The sequence below is a fragment of the Ovis canadensis genome, chromosome 1, assembly GCF_042477335.2.
Source record: "Ovis canadensis isolate MfBH-ARS-UI-01 breed Bighorn chromosome 1, ARS-UI_OviCan_v2, whole genome shotgun sequence".
NCBI classification, from domain to species: domain Eukaryota; kingdom Metazoa; phylum Chordata; class Mammalia; order Artiodactyla; family Bovidae; genus Ovis; species Ovis canadensis.
Window position 1 is genome coordinate 200,900,024 of NC_091245.1, and position 20,898 is coordinate 200,920,921.

The 20,898-nt window shown below is 37.0% G+C and overlaps 1 protein-coding gene across 7 annotated transcripts in view; it reads right to left on the reverse strand.

The window, feature by feature from the left end:
* TP63 (tumor protein p63) overlaps positions 1 to 20,640 on the reverse strand; it is a 266,002-nt gene extending 245,362 nt beyond the window's left edge. For 4 of the 7 annotated variants that reach the window (XM_069557868.1, XM_069557857.1, XM_069557906.1 and 1 more), the window contains exon 1: positions 19,985 to 20,182. In XM_069557868.1, the coding sequence (XP_069413969.1) occupies positions 19,985 to 20,046 (62 nt within the window). In that variant the 5' untranslated portion in view covers positions 20,047 to 20,182. Of the gene's footprint in view, positions 1 to 19,984; positions 20,183 to 20,285 lie in introns of those variants that run through there. The other 3 variants (XM_069557885.1, XM_069557876.1, XM_069557930.1) reach the window with 2 other exon arrangements.
* Between the last annotated feature and the right edge of the window lie 258 nt (positions 20,641 to 20,898).

Here is a 20,898-nt window from a genome sequence, read left to right on the forward strand (position 1 = left end):
TATTCCAGGTACCTCACTTTGAGCAGTGAGGGTCTAATAAGTGAACAGACACTTGTAAGGATATATGTACAAAAGACACTATGAACTAAACAGTAATTGAGACAAACTTTGAAGAAGAGAGAGGTTTTTTGCAGGGGAGCCTATAAAAGTGAACATACAGTACAGGTTCAGTGAAGGTTGGGAATGTGAGAGAGGTGAAGAGACAATAGATTTTGAGCAGAAATATAAGTGTGAGGTGGTATGATTTGGGACTGTAATAACTTCAGGTAATGAGGAAGTCCAAGACCCAGTTACATGGGTCAGTAACTAGAGTGAAACAGAAATGAGAGTTCCTCAAGTTGAGGAAGCCAAGGAAATGTGAGCCTACATTATAGGAAGGACATCAAAAGGGTATTGAAGTTTCCAGAGTTGGCACAAGTAAAGAAGAAAATGGAGCAAAGCTACAGAGAAGCTCCTAAAGTCAGTGTATTATCATGGGGTTCAGTAAACCACTTTGATGAAGAGGTTTCGAAAGACATGAAATTGCTGAGTGATAGTGGGTAAACACTGATCTGAAAACAGTGGTGCTGAACATGAAATATATTAGGTCCATTTCTTGGCCTTCGCAATGAAAAGGCTTTGCTTCTACTGAAGAACAACGGGCAATGTGGGTATTTTCAGGGAAAGAATGGCTTTCAGTTAAGACAAGCTACGTGGGGAGTAAAAGGAAAGAAATGTCAAGGTCAAAATATCACACTGGAAAAATATATCACATTAGTAGAGTGGAAATAGGAAAATAACAGAATTAATTTTGGTTAGAGTTGAGAGTACATGAAAGAGGATTATGTTTAAATCAGTAAATTTCATAACAGGAATTAGGGAATGAGGGGTTTGTGAGTTATTAACAGCAATGGGGGAGCAAAAGTGGAGATTCAAAATAACAACGAAACAAAAGGAATTAAAAGAGAGTTTTTGAGGTTACGCGATCTTGAGTTTCCAAACTGTGCAATTCCAGGCTTTCAAAGTTGAATCCCTGTTTTTGAGGTCTTAGTTAGGATGGTTGAAACTCATTTAAATCCAGAGGCAGAATAGATTGTTTCCAACATTTTTCCAGGGTTGTTTTAATGGTAAAAATAATCCTTGGAACACTTCCTCCATTTATTTATTTATTGGTTGTGCTAGGAGGCTTGTGGGATCTTAGTTCACCCACCAGGGATTAAACCCTGGGCCCACAGCAGTCAAAGTGCAGAGTCCTAACCACTGGACTACCAGGGAATTCCCATACTTTCTGTCTTTAGATTCAAACCATTTTTCTAGAATTTAAATAGCCATGCTCAGTCACTTCAGTCGTGTCTGATTCTTTGCAATCCCATGGACTGTAGCCTGCCAGGCTCCCCTGTCCATGGAATTTTCCAGGCAAGAATACTAAAGAGGGTGTCCATTCCCTTCTCTAGGAGATCTTCCCAATCCAAGGATCAAACCCGGGTCTCCTGCATTGCAGGCAGATTCTTTACCATCTGAGCCAGTAACAATCTGCTGAGAATTAAAGTATGACTATAGAAAAATAATGCTGCAGAAATCAGGAGCCTACCTATCTCCACCAGTGTCTAGCCATTGTAACCTGGGCAGATTACAGAGCCTCTCTGTGCCTCAAAATCTTCGTCTGTAGAGTAAAGATAATAGAAGCTATCACCTATACTTACTATGTGCCAGTTGTTGCCTTTAAGTCCTTTGTGAAATTCACTCATTTAATTCTCAAAGCCACTCAGTCAGATAGTAGACTATCATCATGCACGAGAGAACAAACACAGAGATCGCTAGGAGACCTAACTATTGGCAGAGAATTTGATGGGCAAGATTGGCATTTTGGTCACAAAATTCAGCCTCTTAAACATTATGCTGCTGTCTCTTGGGTAACAATAGATAATACTAATAAGTACCTCTTAAGGTGATTTGAGAACTAAATGTGTAAAATTAAATATGCAAAGTGAACAGAACAGTTTCTGGTACATAATAAGAATTCAATAAATATTAGGTATTTAGTGGTTTCTGTCATCCTCATTTTCTAAATATACAGGATTAAAAGTTGAAATCTTAGAAAATTTGTAATTATAATTTTTATAATTATCCTAGTTAATGAAAAAGTGTTCATTAAAGTACATGTCTTCTATTAAATTATCAAACTTTAAAAATAATATCGAAACAAGAACTCTGAAAAAATGTATAGACATACCCTTTTAAAGAGCAATGTTTTCCAAAAACTTGAAAAAGTATATATACTTTTATTTGCCCACCCTCTTACTTCTTAGGTGGCAGCATATTCTGGGTGAAACAGCAAAGTGTTTAGATTAGATAGTCCTGGTTTCAAATTCTGACTCAGATAAAAATGAAAATACAAAGAGTTCCTTCCACATACTAGTTAAGTCATCTTGGTTAAGTTAATTATTTTTCTGAGTATCAATCTCTCATCTACAAACTGGGTCTCTTGCACTGCAGGGAGATTCTTTACCATCTGAGCCACCAGGGAAGCCAATAGGATTTTAATTCCACTCCTACTACTTTTTAGCTCTGAGGCCTCGGCAAACTGAATTGCTCAGTGCTTAGTTCTTCATTTGTAATACTGTTAAGTCACCAGGGAAGCCCAACATTGGAAGATTATAGAGTAATTTGTATAGATTGAGTATGTGTTAGTTTGCTTTCTTTAAATATTTGTTTCATTAAATGATCCCAAGAAAATAAGTAAAAAAGGTGGCTATATACTATTTTTAATTTATAATAGCCATCCTAAATGTCCAATAAAGGAAATAAATGTACTACAATAATTTGCCTTCAGTTCAGTTCAGTCGCTCAGTCGTGTCCGACTCTTTGTGACTCCATGAATCGCAGCACGCCAGGCCTCCCTGTCCATCACCAACTCCCGGAGTTCACTCAGACTCGCGTCCATCGAGTCAGTGATGCCATCCAGCCATCTCATCCTCGGTCATCCCCCGCTCCTCCTGCCCCCAATCCCTCCCAGCACCAGAGTCTTTTCCAATGAGTCAATTCTTCGCATGAGGTGGCAAAAGTACTGGAGTTTCAGCTTTAGCATCATTCCTTCCAAAGAAATACCAGGGCTGATCTCCTTCAGAATGGACTGGTTGGATCTCCTTGCAGTCCAAGGGACTCTCAAGAGTCTTCTCCAACACCACAGTTCAAAAGCATCGATTCTTCGGTGCTCAGCCTTCTTCACAGTCCAACTCTCACATCCATACATGACTACTGGAAAAATCATAGCCTTGACTACATGGACCTTAGTCGGCAAAGTAATGTCCCTGCTCTTGAATATGCTATCTAGGTTGGTCATAACTTTTCTTCCAAGGAGTAAGCATCTTTTAATTTCATGCTGCAATCACCATCTGCAGTGATTTTGAAGCCCCCCAAAATAAAGTCTGACACTGTTTCCACTGTTTCCCCATCTATTTCCCATGAAGTGATGGGACTGGATGCCATGATCTTCATTTTCTGAATGTTGAGCTTTAAGCCAACTTTTTCACTCTCTTCTTTCACTTTCATCAAGAGGCTTTTTAGTTCCTCTTCACTTTCTGCCATAAGGGTGGTGTCATCTGCATATCTGAGGTGATTGATATTTCTCCTGGCAATCTTGATTCCAGCTTGTGTTTCTTCCAGTCCAGCATTTCTCATGATGTACTCTGCATATAAGTTAAATAAGCAGGGTGGCAATATACAGCCTTGACGTACTCCTTTTCCTATTTGGAACCAGTCTGTTGTTCCATGTCCATTCTAACTGTTGTTGATATAATTCTTATGCATTACTTATCTATTTGATAAATACAAAATGCTCAGTCGTGTCCAACTCTTTGAGACCCCATGGACTGCAGCACGCCAGGCTTCCCTTCCATTACCAGCTTCCAGAGTTACTCAAACTCATGTCCATCGAGTCGGTGATGCCATGCAACCATCTCATCCTCTGTCATCCACTTCTCCTCCTGCCTTCAATCTTTCCAGCATCAGGGTCTTTTACAGTGAGTCAGCTCTTCACCTCAGGTGGCCAAAGTCTTGGAGTTTCAGCTTCAATATCAGTTCTTCCAATGAATATTTGGGACTGATTTCCTTTAGGATGGACTGGTTTGATCTCCTTGCAGTCCAAGGGACACTCAAGAGTCTTCTCCAACACAATGGTTCAAAAGCATCAGTTTTTCAGCACTCAACTTTCTTTATGGTTCAACTCTCACATCCATACAGAACAACTGGAAAAACCATAATTTTGACTAGACGGACCTTTGTCAGCAAAGTAATGTCTCTGCTTTTTAATATGCTGTCTAGGTTGGTCATAGGTTTTCTTCCAAAGAGCAAGCGTCTTTTAATTTCATGGCAGCAGTCACCATCTGCAGTGATTCTGGAGGCCAAGAAAATAAAATCTCTCACCATTTTGTTTGTTTCCCCATCCATTTGCCATGAAGTGATGGGACTAATGCCATGATCTTTGTTTTCTGAATGTTGAGATTTAAGCCAGCTTTTTCACTCTCCTCTTTCACTTCCATCAGGAGGCTCTTTTGTTCTTTGCCCTTTGCCATAAAGGTGGTGTCATCTCTATATCTGAGGTTATTGATATTTCTCCCTGCAATCTTGATTCCAGCTTGGCCTTCATCCAGCCTGGCATTTCGCTTGATGTACTCGGCATATAAGTTAAATAAGCAGGGTGACAATATACAGACTTGAAGTATTTCTTTCCCAATTTTGAACTAGTCCGTTGTTCCATGTCCAGTTCTAACTGTTGCTTCTTGACAGGCATACAGATTTCTCAGGAGGCAGGTCAGGTGGTCTGGTATTCCCATCTCTTGAAGAATTTTCCATAGTTTGTTGTGATCCACACAGTCAAAGGCTATAGCATATTCAATAAAACAGAATTAGATGGTTTTCTGGAATTCTCTTGCTTTTTCTAAAATCCAACAGATGTTAGCAATTTCATCTCTGGTTCCTCTGCCTTTTCTAAGTCCAGCTTGAACATCTGAAAGTTTTCAGTTCATGTGCTATTGAAGCTAAGCTTGGAGAATTTTGAGCATTACTTTGCTAGTGTGTGATGAGTACAATTGTGCAATAGTTTGAACATTCTTTGCCACTGGAATGAAAACTGACATTTTCCAGTCCTGTGGTCATTGTTGAGTTTTCACAAATTTGTTGGCATATTGAGTGCAGCACTTTCACAGCATCATCTTTTAGGATTTGAAATAAGTGAGCTGGAATTTCATCACCTCCACTAGCTTTGTTCATAGTGATGCTTCCTAAGGCCCACTTGACTTCGCATTCCAGGATGTCTGACTCTACATGAATGATCACACGATCATGGTTATCTGGGTCATGAAGATCTTTTTTGTATAGTCTTCTGTGTATTCTTGCCACCTCTTCTTAATATCTTTCAGTCCATACTGTTTCTGTCCTTTATTGTGCCCATCTTTGCATAAACGTTTCCCTTGGTATCTCTAATTTTCTTGAAGAGATCTCTAGCCTTTCCCATTCTATTATTTTCCTCTATTTTTTGCATGTATCACTTAGGAAGCCTTTCTTATCTCTCCTTGCTATTCTTTGGAACTCTGCATTCAGATGGATATATCTTTCCTTTTCTCTTTTGCCTTTCACCTCTCTTCTATTCTTGGCTATTTGTAAATGTCCATATTTGTATACAGAAAGTTCTTATGTAATTTATATAATAAAATTTGAAATTATTTTATGATTATATGTTAAGTATAAAAATTATGGAGCTAGAAGGTGATATGGAAAACAACTGTTTTATTAGATTTGTTTTGCTGGCTTCTAATATTGTTGAGGACACGTCATTTGTCTGATAATTTTTGATATCATTAATATCAAATCACAAGTACTTTTATCTGAATGTTTCATTTGAGAATACCTAAGGTGCTCTGACATTTATCTTCAAAGATCTTCCTTTATCCTGGTCTTAATTCAGATAAAGCTAAAAGATCTATGGTAAAAACTGATACTTAAAAACTTTGAATTTTTAAATTTCTTATTATGTATTAGTTTAGTAAATATTTACTGAACATTAATGAATATTTTTTTATTCCAAATAAGCTTAGACATTTTATGACTTTATAATTTCCCTTTTTTGATTCCTCCTTGTCACTCCAACCAACAGTATTTATCAATTTATTTAAATATTTGCTAATTTACAAAACTCCTTCAAATTTGCTTAGCAAACCAGATAAAAAAACTTTTTTTTATAAAATCCATAATTTACATATTTTGTCAGTTTTACTGGGTGTTTTTCTTTTTGATAGTGGCTATCATAATTTCTCTCACAAACTGCCCTAAATTTACTTTTGCAGAGCAAAGTTTAAACTATTTTTTTTAAGTATTTTGTGATATTTAAGCTTTCTCAGGTATATTCTGTCTTCTCAAGAAATGAAGGTATATAGAACATCTATTAAAAAAAAGGAAAATTAGGGAGGGGAAATGATTCAATATTTTGATGTAAAAATTATATATACATTTTATGTGGAAAGATAAGGTGGGTCCTCAAACAACAGAAGAGCAAGTGGTGCTTTCAGAGACAAGACTTTCACTCAGTGAAGACATGATTTAACATAAGGTTCTATCAAATGTGTTAGTGCAAATGTAACACCTAGGATGGCCTACTTTCACACCAGTGCTAGCATGAAGAGAAGTCATCCACTGAGAACTCTTCACTAAGCTGAAAATATTCATTAAAGCCATATCAACCTCTACAAAATAGTTTATGCAGGTGCAAAGACTTATCATGTTAGAAGTATCAACTGGGATGCTGAAAAAATTCATTAGATTGCTTATAAGTTAGTTTGAAAATCCTATAAGAAAATGTTTCATTCATTGCCTGAGATAAGAGGATTTAAATGAAAAATAAAATGGAAACATACATCTTATTAGCACTTTTTATTTAGGGGAGGTTGTGATGAAAAATTTGGAAGAAAGTGAGCTTTCTCATGGAAAGTTTCAGTGAATAAAATTGCATAGTTAAGAAGTGACACTACTAAGCTCAATCATAAAAATGGAAGTTCCCTGAGTCAGAAAGGAAAAAGAAAAGCTAATGCTGAATTTCAAATAAAAATAATTAAGACTTGGCTGTTTTAAAGAAGCTCTAAAAATTGAACACCTTGATGAAATGTCAAATGTGTTTGGAGGATAAATTAAATTCAATCAATAATCTTAAGAATCTTAAGACATAACATACTTAACTTTAGAAAAAAAGTCTTGATCGCAGCATTACCCCTACCATGAATTTGTATGTATTCTATCCAAATCTATACCACCTCAATATATACCACTGTACTTAAAAGAAAACAAACAGCCAAACAGTCAAACAACAACAAAACCCTTACACTAAAAATCTACTCTAGGTAACCATGCAGCTGATTAAATTGTCACAACAATTTTCAGTTTTGTACTTCTCAACTAAAAATGCTTTATCAGTCTTATTATTATGATGCTGGCATTGCCCTCAATTATAAAAGAACTGCTTGAGTTAATGGAAAGTGAGAATGGGTGTTTGCTATTCAACTTGATATATTAAGTTTGCTCATTTGAAACAAAAAGAAAAGGTATAAGAGATTGGAAAGTGGCAAGGGGATTTTTGAGTCCTTATAATTTGACTTCTAAGCTTAATGATTTCATTCTGAGCTTCAAAGAGGCTAATTTATAATAAAAAGAGAGACAGATATAAGTGGAGAATGGAAGGCAAACAATAATAATTGAGTGACAATCCTCTCCCTCTAAATTATTCCCCAAATATTATGGCTTAAGGTAAAACAGAAATGTTAATAACTGTCATTTCCCAAAGCTTGAAAACCAAAAAAGTACACATCACCCCATGTCCATGTCTCATCCTATTTTAAATGGAACAAAGTGACTTTCAGAGGTTGGGAAGTGCATAATTACATAGACTGGAGTCTTTGGACTTTGATCATAATTATAGTGCTTTATCCATCCATCACTTGTTGCTTGAGGACTATTTCTTGGTGAATTCTTTAAAGGAGATAGAAACCCTGTCAGGACAAATTTGAGCTGCAAACAGCTAATCAAAAACTTGGCTCTCTTGACTTGAAACAGATTGAAAATTGCCACTTTAATCTCACAATCCATTTGGCTTTTAAGTAAAGTGAGAACATGAAGTCTCTCTTTGGAAAGACATGCATCTCCCATTGTTCACATCACTGGGTACCTTTTTATGAGCTTCGACTGGAATATTCAGTCCAAGTTCTCCTCCCTGCATAGAGTGGTTCTCAAAACTGGGTGTGTATACAAGCAAATCTTCTGGGGTGGTTGATAAAAATGCTGCATTTTGCATTCCTTCCCCTCATGCTCAGTTTCTCAGAGGGTGCCATCAGTGTAATTGGAAACCTAAAATTAACTGGGAACCTTATAGCACAGAAGGCCTACAACTATTTCCCCCCAAGAGTGGTCTGAATGGTCTGAGAAGTACATGAACTAAAATTATTTTTGTTTACAATGAAATTCCAAGGCTCCAGCTAGACTTATCAAGTTATAGCCTCACATTATTGAGTCTCAGCTCTCTGAATTCCTAACAGCATCAGAAGTGAATGTATGTATTACTGAGTTTTCCTGAGTATGAATTTGGGTGTCAGTTTCAGTTACTTCCTGAAAGTCAAATGTATTTCCCTGAAAACCTTTTTGAGGAACCTTAACAGAGGCTTCCCTAGTAGCTCAGTTGGTAAAAGAATCTGCCTGCAATGCAAGAGACCCAGGTTTGATCCTTGAGTCAGGAAGATCCCCTGGAGAAGGAAATGGCAACCCACTCCAGTATTCTTGCCTGGAGAATTCCATGAACAGAGGAGCCTGGCATGCTACAGTCCATGGGACAGCAAAGAGTTAGACACGATTGTGTGACTAACTTTCACTTTTCACTTTTTTTCAACAGATGCTACTAACCAAAGTCACTCTTCCAACTTGCAGCCTTCATGGTGGGTGCTTTGTACTTGCAATTCTCAGGCTGCACATCCAGGGCCTTCTACCCTCTCTTGCACCTCACTGTAGTATTTTGATGCATGTAGTTCTTCTTTAAAGCCCTGAGGTCTAGGATTGTATCTTACTCATACTGTTTATCTTTCCCACTCAGCACCAAGAAAAATAGATAAAATTCAGCTGTGAAGCCATCTGGACCTGGGCTTTTGTTTGATGGAAGATTTCTGATTACAGTTTCAATTTCCGTGCTTGTGATGGGTCTGTTAAGATTTTCTATTTCTTCCTGGTTCAGTTTTGAAAAGTTGTACTTTTCTAAGAATTTGTCCATTTCTTCCACATTGTCCATTTTATTGGCATATAGTTGCTGATAGTAGTCTCTTATGATCCTTTGTATTTCTGTGTGGTCTGTTGTGATCTCTCCATTTTCATTTCAAATTTTATGGATTTGATTTTTCTCCCTTTGTTTCTTATGAGTCTGGCTAATGGTTTGTCAATTTTATTTATCCTTTCAAAGAACCAGCTTTAGGCTTTGTTGATTTTTGCTATGGTCTCTTTTGCATTTATTTATGCATTTATGGTCTCTTTTGCATTTATTTCTGCCCTAATGTTTAAGATTTCTTTCCTTCTACTAACCCTAGGGTTCTCCATTTCTTCCTTTTCTAGTTGCTTTAGGTGTAGACTTAGGTTATTTATTTGACTTTTTTCTTGTTTCTTGAGGTATGCCTGTATTGCTATGAACTTTCCCCTTAGCACTGCTTTTACAGTGTCCCACAGATTTTGGATTGTTATGTTTTCATTTTCATAGGTTTCTATGCATATTTTGATTTATTTTTTGATTTCTTCTGTGATTTGTTGGTTATTCAAAAATTTAGAGAAGAGCTAACACCTATCCTACTCAAACTCTTCCAGAAAATTGCAGAGGAAGGTAAACTTCCAAACGCATTCTATGAGGCCACCATCACTCTAATACCAAAACCTGACAAAGATGCCACAAAAAAAGAAAACTACGGGCCAATATCACTGATGAACATAGATGCAAAAATCCTTAACAAAATTCTAGCAATCATAATCCAACAACACATTAAAAAGATCATACACCATGACCAAGTGGGCTTTCTCCCAGGGATGCAAGGATTCTTCAATATGCACAAATCAATCAATGTAATACATCACATTAACAAATTGAAAAGTAAAAGTCAATGAGTATCTCAAGAGATGCAGGGAAAGCCTTTGACAAAATTCAACATCCATTTATGATAAAAACTCTCCAGAAAGCAGGAATAGAAGGAACATGCCTCAACATAATAAAAGCTATATATGACAAACCCACAGCAAACATTATCCTCAATGGTGAAAAATTGAAAGCATTTCCCATAAAGTCGGGAACAAGACACGGTGCCCACTTTCACCACTACTTTTTGGAAGTTTTGGCCACGGCAATCAGAGCAGAAAAAGAAATAAAAGGAATCCAAATTGGAAAAGAAGAGTAAAACTCTCACTGTTTGCAGATGACATGATCCTCTACATAGAAAGCCTAAAGACTTCACCAGAAAATTACTAGAGCTAATCAATGAATATAGTAAAGTTGCAGGATATAAAATCAACACGCAGAAATACCTTGCATTCCTATACACTAATAATGAGAAAATAGAGAAATTAAGGAAACAATTCTATTCACCATTGCAATGAAAAGAATAAATTTCTTAGGAATACATCTACCTAAAGAAACTAAAGACCTATATATAGAAAACTATAAAATACTGGTGAAAGAAATCAAAGAGGACACTAATAGATGGTGAAATATACCATGTTCATGGATCGGAAGAATCAATATAGTGAAAATGAGTACACTACCCAAAGCAATCAATAGATTCAATGCAATCCCTATCAAGCTACCAACGGTATTTTCCACAGAGCTAGAACAAATAATTTCAAGATTTGTATGGAAATACAAAAAACCTCGAATAGCCAAAGCAATCTTGAGAAAGAAGATTGGAACTGGAGGAATCAACCTGCCTGATTTCAGGCTCTACTACAAAGCCACAGTCATCAAGACAGTATGGTACTGGCACAAAGACAGAAATATAGATCAATGGAACAAAATAGAAAGCCCAGAGATAAATCCACACACCTAAGGACACCTTATCTTTGACAAAGGAAGCAAGAATATACGATGGAGTAAAGACAATCTCTTTAACAAGTGGTGCTGGGAAAACTGGTCAACCACTTGTAAAAGAATGAAACTAGAACACTTTCTAACACCATACACAAAAATAAACTCAAAATGGATTAAAGATCTAAATGTAAGACCAGAAAATATAAAACTCCTAGAGGAGAACATAGGCAAAACACTCTCCGACATACATCACAGCAGGATCCTCTATGACCCACCTCCCAGAATACTGGAAATAAAAGAAAAAGTAAACAAATGGGACCTAATTAAACTTAAAAGCTTTTGCACAACAAAGAAAACTATAAGCAAGGTGAAAAGATAGCCTTCTGAATGGGAGAAAATAATAGCAAATGAAGCAACTGACAAACAACTAATCTCAAAAATATACAAGCAACTCCTGCAGCTTAATTCCAGAAAAATAAACGACCCAATCAAAAAATGGGCCAAAGAAGACATACAGATGGCTAACAAACACATGAAAAGATGCTCAACATCACTCATTATCAGAGAAATGCAAATCAAAACCACAATAAGGTACCATTTCATGCCAGTCAGAATAGCTGCTATCCAAAAGTCTACAAGCAATAAATGCTGAAGAGGGTGTGGAGAAAAGGGAACCCTCTTACGCTGTTGGTGGCAATGCAAACTAGTACAGCCACTATGGAGAACAGTGTGGAGAGTTCTTAAAAAAACTGGACATAGAACTGCCTTATGACCTGCCTCTTGAGAAACCTATATGCAGGTCAGGAAGCAACAGTTAGAACTGGACATGGAACAACAGACTGGTTCCAAATAGGAAAAGGAGTGCGTGAAGGCTGTATATTGTCACCCTGCTTATTTAACTTAAATGTAGAATACATCATGAGAAACGCTGGGCTGGAAGAAGCACAAGCTGAAATCAAGATTGCTGGGAAAAATATCAATAACCTCAGATATGCAGATGACACCACCCTTATGGCAGAAAGTGAAGAGGAACTAAAAAGCCTCTTGATGAAAGTGAAAGAGGAGAGTGAAAAAGTTGGCTTAAAGCTCAACATTCAGAAAATGAAGATCATGGCAACTGGTCCCATCACTTCATGGGAAATAGATGGGGAAACAGTGGAAATAGTGTCAGACTTTATTTTGGGGGGCTTCAAAATCACTGCAGATGGTGACTGCGGCCATGAAATTAAAAGATGCTTACTCCTTGGAAGAAAAGTTATGACCAACCTAGATAGCATATTCAAAAGCAGAGACATTACTTTGCCGACTAAGGTCCATCTAGTCAAGGCTATGGTTTCCCCAATGGTCATGTATGGATGTGAGAATTGGACTGTGAAGAAGGCTGAGCACCAAAGAATCGATGCTTTTGAACTGTGGTGTTGGAGTAGACTCTTGAGAGTCCCTTGGACTGCAAGGAGATCCAACCAGTCCATTCTGAAGGAGATGGGCCCTGGGATTTCTTTGGAGGGAATGATGTCGAAGCTGAAACTCCAGTAGTTTGGCCACCTCATGGGAAGAGTTGACTCATTGGAAAAGACTCTGATGTTGGGAGGGATTGGGGGCAGGAGGAGAAGGGGACGACAGAGGATGAGATGGCTGGATGGCATCACTGACTCGTTGGACGTGAGTCTGAGTGAACTCCAGGAGTTGGTGATGGACAGGGAGGCCTGGTGTGCTGTGATTCATGGGTTCACAAAGAGTCGGACACGACTGAGCGACTGAAATGCACTGATGATCCAGCAATCCCACTGCTATGTATACACACCGAGGAAACCAGAACTGAAAGAGACACGTGTACCCCTATGTTCATCACAGCACTGTTTATAATAGCCAGGACATGGAAGCAACCTAGATGTCTATCAGCAGATGAATGGATAAGAAAGCTGTGGTACATATACACAATGGAGTATTATTCAGCCATTGAAAAAAAATTCACTTGAATCAGTTCTAATGAGGTGGATGAAACTGGAGCCGATTATACAAAATGAAGTAAGCCAGAAAGAAAAACACCATACAGTATACTAATGCATATATATGGAATTTAGAAAGATGGTAACGATAACCCTGTATGTGAGACAGCAAAAGAGACACAGATGTATAGAACAGGCTTTTGGACTCTGTGGGAGAGGGAGAGGGTGGGATGATTTGGGAGAATGGCATTGAAACACATGTAATATCATATATGAAATGAATCACCAGTCCAGGTTCGATGCATGATACTGGATGCTTGCGGCTGGTGCACTGGGATGACCCAGAGGGATGGTACAGGGATGGAGGAGGGAGGGGGGTTCAGGATGGGGAACACAGATATACCTGTATATCTGTGGCAGATTCCTGTTGATGTATGGCAAAACCAATACAATATTGTAAAGTAATTAACCTCCAATTAAAATAAATTTAAAAAATAAAAAATAAAAATGCAAAAAAAACCCCACAGAAAAATAGATAAGCTCATGGAATATTTTAGTTAAACAAACAAATCAAAACAAACCCCCCCCCAAAAAAAGGGTTTAAGTTCCATATCTACAATTTGAGGATAAAAATTTATTATCTGGTGAATTTGTTTCCTATTGCAGCTCTAACAAGCTATCACAAACTTGTGGCTTAAACCAACCCAGGTATATTATCTCACAATTCTGCAGGTTAGAAGCCTGAGACAGATTTAACTGGGTTGAAATCAAGATGTTGGCAGGCCTGTGTTCCTCCTGGTGGCTGTTAAGGAAAATCTGTTTCCTTGCCTTTTCCAGTTTCTAGAGACAGCCACCCTTCCTTGGCTCCTGATCCCCTTCCATCTACAAAATCCATTAAATCTTCACTCACCTCATATCACTTTGACTTTCTACCTCCAACTTACACTTTTAAGGAGTCTCATGATTATGTACCACTTGGATAGTCCAAGATAATCTACCTATTTTAAGATCAGCTGATTAGCAGCCTTAATTCCATATGCAACCTAATATCTCTTTGCTGTGTAATATAACATATAATCATGTGTAATATAACATAGTTCCATAAAAAACCTAAATATAGAGCTACCATATGACCTGCAATCCACTCCTAGGCATATATCTGGAGAAAAACATGATCTGAAAAGATACTTGCATTCCAATGTTCATTGCAGCACTGTTTAAAATAGCCAAGACATGGAATCAACCTAAATGTCCATCAACAGAGGAATGAATAAAGAAGAATCTAAATCTTCTAAAAAGAAATAATCCAAATAAACTTATAAAACAGAAATAGACACAAAGAATTCAAGAACAAGCTTATCCTTCCAGGGGGAAGGATGGGGGAAAAGGATAGATAGGGAGTTTGGGATGGACATGTACATGCACTGCTATATTCAAAATGGGAGGCCAGCAAGGACCTACTGCGCAGCACATGAAGCTCTGCTCAACATTACATGGCAGCCTGGATGAGAGGGGAGTTTGGGGGAGAATGGATACATGCATATATATGGCTGAGTCTCTTTGCTATTCACCTGAAAGTATCACAACACTGTTAATCAGCTGTACCTCAATACAAAATAAAAAAAGAAGACATGACTATTGCTGGAGACCATTATATTGCCTACCTCATCTGTCCTGCTGAATCAGCTACATAACGTGTTGAATAACACTTTGTTACTCATAAAGTTCTATATGGATCTAATAAAATAGTATGTTTTGTGGTCGAAAGCATTGATTGGGGGAGAGACTTGGATTCTAGGCTTGGTTCTGCTACTATTTTTGTATGTGATTTTGGGCAAGTCCCTTAATCTCTCTAGGTTTTAAATTTCTCAATTCTAAAGCAGAAGAATGGAGACAAATCAACATCATGGGGCAGGACTCATAATCACCGTTGTGCTTAAAGATCATATAGAGCAAAATGAAAGCTAGGTATGCCTCCATGAGGACACAGTTGTTGCTGGGAAGGAAACTCTAGTTCACCAGTGTGCTGGACACACACTAGTTGTTGTTTAGTCACTAAATCATGTCCAAATCTTTTGTGACACCGTAGACTGTAACCTGCAAGTCTCCTCCATCCATGGGATTCTCCCGGCCAGAATACTGGAATGGGTTGCCATTTCCTTCTTGATGGGATCTTCCTGACCCAGAAATCAAACCTGCCTCTCCTGCACAGAAGGTAGATTTTTTTTTTTACCGTTGAGCCACCAGGGAAGCCCCTATATACACAACAGTAGAACCTAGCAGTACACTAAGTGGATGAATTTAAGAGTTTAGTGGGTTATTATTTAATTCTCAGTGTTTTAGCTATGAACAGTAGACTACAAGTTGTTATCCCTGATTAACTTATTAGGAAATTTTGATTTGGATGGCTTAAGTAGTTTCCATTAAAGTCACATGATCAGTTAGTGGTGGCCTTAAGATTATTACCCAGAACTTTTGATGAGTCCTATGTGCCCTCAGCTGACACACTTCCCTGCCTCTCTGCCATTTAAATGCACTCACAGTTCAGGAGCTGTGTACAGAATTATAGTACATTTTACTCTTGGCTAACAACAGTGGGTCATAAAGGTCTTTTGGCATTTATTCTCGTGAAAATTATAAGGGTTGGAAGCAGATTTTTCTTGACTACAATTGGTGACTACATTAGTCCCTGTTGATAAACTGTATCTTTATTTTACTTTATGAATCAATTCTCCCTGCCCTCTGCCTTTCTTCATTTCAAGTACTGATGTAAAAGCTATACAGATTGCAGCATGTTGGCTCATTCCTTTCAGTCAGACAGAGAAATTTAGTGATTATGGAACTGGCTAAAATTAATGGATTAGCTGTATTAAAAATGGTTTGCTCACTGAAATGGATGGATACATCCTTAAATGGCATCAAAATTATATTATTAAATGATATATTAATTTTCAAAGTCTCCATGTGTACATAAAGAACACTATGGGCACAGTTTTCACATTTCTACTGGATGTGATCCTGAAAGGAAAAAGCATCTGAAAAAAGAGTAAATTAAGAGAGTTTAATAAAGGGACTATTGATGAAGGGAGAAGAGATATGGTATGACATTTTGGACTTAGCAGTGGCTAAAAATTGTTACACCCCTAAGTTTGAAGGAAAAGGAGAATAGAGAGAAGTTACTCAAACTCAAGATACCCAGACCTGTTTTAAGAGCCCCTGTAGACCTGCAACCTTTAGTGGAAAACCCAATGGAGAAGCAGGTAAACATAAACCCCCAATTCATCCCCGTCCTGTCCTTTGATCTCCTGCTAAAGGTAGCCACTGATTGAACCCAAGAAAAAACAGAAGAGAAAGGAACTGCTTCATAAGGAAGTCTTCATAAGTCAGCTTCCTGGGATTCAGAGCAAAAGGATGTAGGATGGATGTGGAGAAGCAAACTGAAGACACTCTACACGAAACTGACTGCATCTGTCTTTATGAGACTGTATTTGACAAATAAAATGATCCTCCGCTGTACGTTCACTGTCACCCACAGCCCTTCTTGTCCTTTTGGGATGAATTTAGAAAGCACAGTTTAAAAAATTGACCTTTAAGCCAGTAAAGCATAAAATTCACAATCAATATGTAATTTACACCGGAAATACTTCTTACTCATCCATACAGTACTTTAACAGTTTAAACTTCTTTTGAGTAGATGGTGACTGAAAAAACAAAGAAACAAACTCAAAATCATTTTACCAGTGGTTCAAATTGTAATATGTTTTACTCTCTCTTATTTTAGTCCTCAGCTAAATGTTTCAAAATTTAATCTTGATTCCTTTTATCATTTTAACTAGTTAATCTTCAAAATGACATTTGGAGGAATTCAATCTGTTTTTTAGAATTACTTGGTTAAAGAGATCTATGTTAAAAACAAGGCGGCAATTCCAAAACTAATTATGCAAAAAGGCTTAAATTATAATCCAAATGATAAATTAACAAAATTTAATTCCTAAAATGCTAAAATTTAGATTCATCTTGAATATTTATAAATAAAAATTAAACAGACTCATTGATTATGGTTTTAATTTATAAGGAACTGGTATCTTACCATTTGGCTCTTGTTTATCAATTTCCACAATTTCATCTGTTTTTTTAAAAAATGAAGGTAGCAATAAAGTGACAAAACTTGTGATTTGTCCACCTTCTCCTCTTGTATATAGCTTAGATAGTTTCAGTATCTTTCTGTATCTTTGATTTTCAGAAAAGTTTTTGTAAAAACTACAGTAAATTAGCATCCACATCAGAGCACAACCAAATGCATAATATGTTAATATGTTCAGGTGCAAAGAGAAAAAAAGCAGAGGGTGAAATCTAAATTTTAACGGAGAATGATTACCATCATACTTTGAAATGTATATTGAAACTGGCTTTTGGGGAAATGGCATTAACATTCAGTAATAAATGATAATAGCAGCTCTCATTTATTGTATTCTTTGATAAAAGGAAATTCATGCATAAGGTAGCTTACAGCTAAAAATAACAAGAAATCCTGTTCTTTCCTTTTATGAAAATTCTCTTTTATAACTTCTTTCTAAAGACAAGGTCAGGAAAAAGACAAATTTAACTATGTAGATGACTATGATTATGGAATGATTAAATTTGGTCTTACTTAAAATAGATTTTGTAAACTGAGAACTACAAGGATTGTCTGCTTAGAAAAACCAGCTCGGACATATTCACTCCTGAGGAATCAAACAGAATATTGTTTGATTCTTTCTTATAGTGATATTCTAGTTATTCATTCATTTATTCCCTAAACAGTCTAGACAGAAAAATATAATAATTCAGAACTTGAAATATCTGACAGTGGTTAAAAATATGAGGAAAATGTTCATTATTAAATATGTAAGTATTGTAGAGTTAAACATTACAGCAATATCTTGTTCATTTTCGTATTTCCAGTGCCTTGCTCAGAGTAAGTAGACGGTTGGCAAGGAACATTTTTCTTTAGTTTATTTTCCAATTAAGTTTTAATGACAAATGGAAAGTAGATAATCTTACCTAAAACAATTTATTTGGCAAAAAAATGTTCGCTGATCACTCTGCACCACCATCTCACAGCTGCCCAACATGAACCCCCCTTCCCCAAAAGTGACACTTGCCATTAAGTTCAGAGATTCAGCAGAATTTAAAACATTTTTAAAGTACTATTATTATTTTAAATTTTACAGTCTGTCAAAAATTGAGATGATATTTGCTCCATCAATGGGCAGGTTGGTGGGACACTCTGAAAAAGCAATTTCCTTGTGTATTCATATTTATAGGCTTCCCTCATCAATCATTAGAAATACACCTGGACAGAGGTCTTCATGATTGACATGCAGATTGCTAGTCAATAGAAGAAAGTTTCTTCTAGAGCTGAGGTAGATCCAAGCACCCACTTTAAAAAAGATGTCCTCAGGGGACACATTATACAGCTAATTTTTCACCAGAATTATCCTCTTAGAAATATTCTTTCAAAGATTTTATTGAAGTAGAAAATGTTGAGGCTGGAAAAATTTTGAAAACTAGAAAATCTTTAATATTTCTCTCTTTATCCACTCATTCCACAATGCCAACGAAATCTTATATAAGAACATGAATTCTAGAGCCATTCATTTTTGCTACGATTGTTTGCAATGCACAGCAAGGCAGAAATCAAATCACCATACACATTTCTAACTTCAACCCGGAGAACAACAAACTTGCTTTCTCTCTCTTTCCTCTTTCTTCTTTTCTTCTCTTACTCTCTCCACCATTCCATTCACGTTTCTCCCTTTCTTTCCTTCTTCTGCTTTCTCATACAGTCAGTCCACCAGAAATATCACAGGGAAAGAAGTTGTGTTTAAAGGGTTGGCCAAAAAGTTCATTTGGATTTTTGTGTAAGATGTTATGGAAAAACCTGAACGAAATTTTTGGCCAACCCAATACATAGTCTACATTATTGCTTACATGGTAATAACTCATATTAATGAAGAAAGATCACATGGCCTCCTTAATTGCCTGGGCAATTGGACAGTGAGTCCTGGCCAGAGAACCTACTCTGCTGCTAAACTGATTCTCTCCTAGGCACTCGTGGTGAATGACAAGTTAACTCTTTTGGAACCACATCGTTTTCAACAGCCAGAGGACCTCCCTCATTAGTCTCAGAAAATCAAGTATGAAATTCCCACATCAAATCTCATGCTGTTAAATTAACAACATCACACTGCTACATACAACTTGAATATTTCCCATAACTTTATGACTGGAAAAACACTGTTCAGATTTCATTTACCAGTTTAAAAATAGCAGCCTCTAATTTGAAACACGTACACACACACACACACACACACACACACTGTGCACACTCACTAATATTCCCTCTTAGTGCTAGGCAAACATTTCTTCCAATAAGCAGAAATAAAATTCAGGATAATTATAAGTTTTAAAAGTCGGATTTGTCAAAAGATGATGTTTGTTTTGAAACAAATCAAGAAGAAAATATGCTATAGAGCCAAAATGACAAGCCACAATCTGTTTAGTATAACAATGGCTATTTATCTATTTTTTATTGCATAAATCAAAATTACTCTGTGTTTATTTTGACTTGAAGATCATTCACAGTCTATCACGTCCCTATCCAATGAAATGTCTTCTACTTGGGTGGGTGAGTGCTGAGCCTGGCAAATAACAGATTTTAAAAACCTTAAAATGGTGTGACAATTTTCTGAGACATCATGGGAAGACTGTCTTCAAACTTTGTTACTTTGTACATTCAGATAGGAACTAAAAAATAAACCTAGAAGAGATGCCACAGAGCACTTTAAGTCCACAGAAAGTGCAAAATAATCTCACTGTGCTCATAAACAAAGAGAGGCTGCTCTTGAATACAGCAGAAACACTCATCAAACACAAGGCACTCCAATTAAGTTTCGACAGAAGTTTATCTCACGTTTAAACTCACCGCTGGATGTAAGGGTCGGGACAGTACTGTAGGGTGGCACACCGTGAAGTTTCAAAATTCATTTCCTTCAACTCTCTTTGATATCAATAAATGGAGAAAAGTATATAACATATACACATATACCTGTGTATACATAGATATCAAGCCAGGAGGCTTAAAGCAATAGGGTCAAATGCTATCAGACATAGACGTGTAGACACTTTCCCCCTTCACACATATTTGAAAAGAGGCGGAGCATGTCTCAATTTGAACCAATGAGATTCATCAAGTGATTAAAACACCAGAAACAGTCGAATCTTACCAGCTGGGCATCCTCTCTAAAGTTGTTCTTCCTTTTCTACTACGGCTTTAGAGTCCTTCATGTATAGTGGCCACACTCGTTGGCAATTTGGAGTCATCTCTGAACTTCTGGTCTCTCTGGTGATTGGATGCTGGCATGAATGGCATCAGAGTTTAATTTCAGCAGCCTGGGCTTTCACAACAGAGCAGAGCTAATGAATGTCCACCCTGCTCCAACTAATTAATGCTTCCTCGTATCTGCATACTGATTTAATTTGAGGACTTCTGTGACTGCTTCTGTAACTAAGTATTTCACAGAGCTGCTTAGGAAGTTGTTTTTTTTTTTCTTCTTTTTCTTCTTCTTCTTCATCTCCACCTCTCTGCCCTCCCCCAACCCCCCCTTCATTCTCCCTTTCAGCCAACCGCCTGTTGTGGTCACAATCTCAAATAGCAAAGAGGGGGAAATTCCTTGATTATATTTAACCTAGAACTCACTCTTCGTCTCAACTAAAAGAGATACCCATTCACATCTCCTTAGTATTGCCTTCCCTAAATTAAAAAACAAATACAAAAAAACCCTTTATTGAATTTTTAAAATATCCTACCTCAAACACACACTCATAATTTTCTTAAAG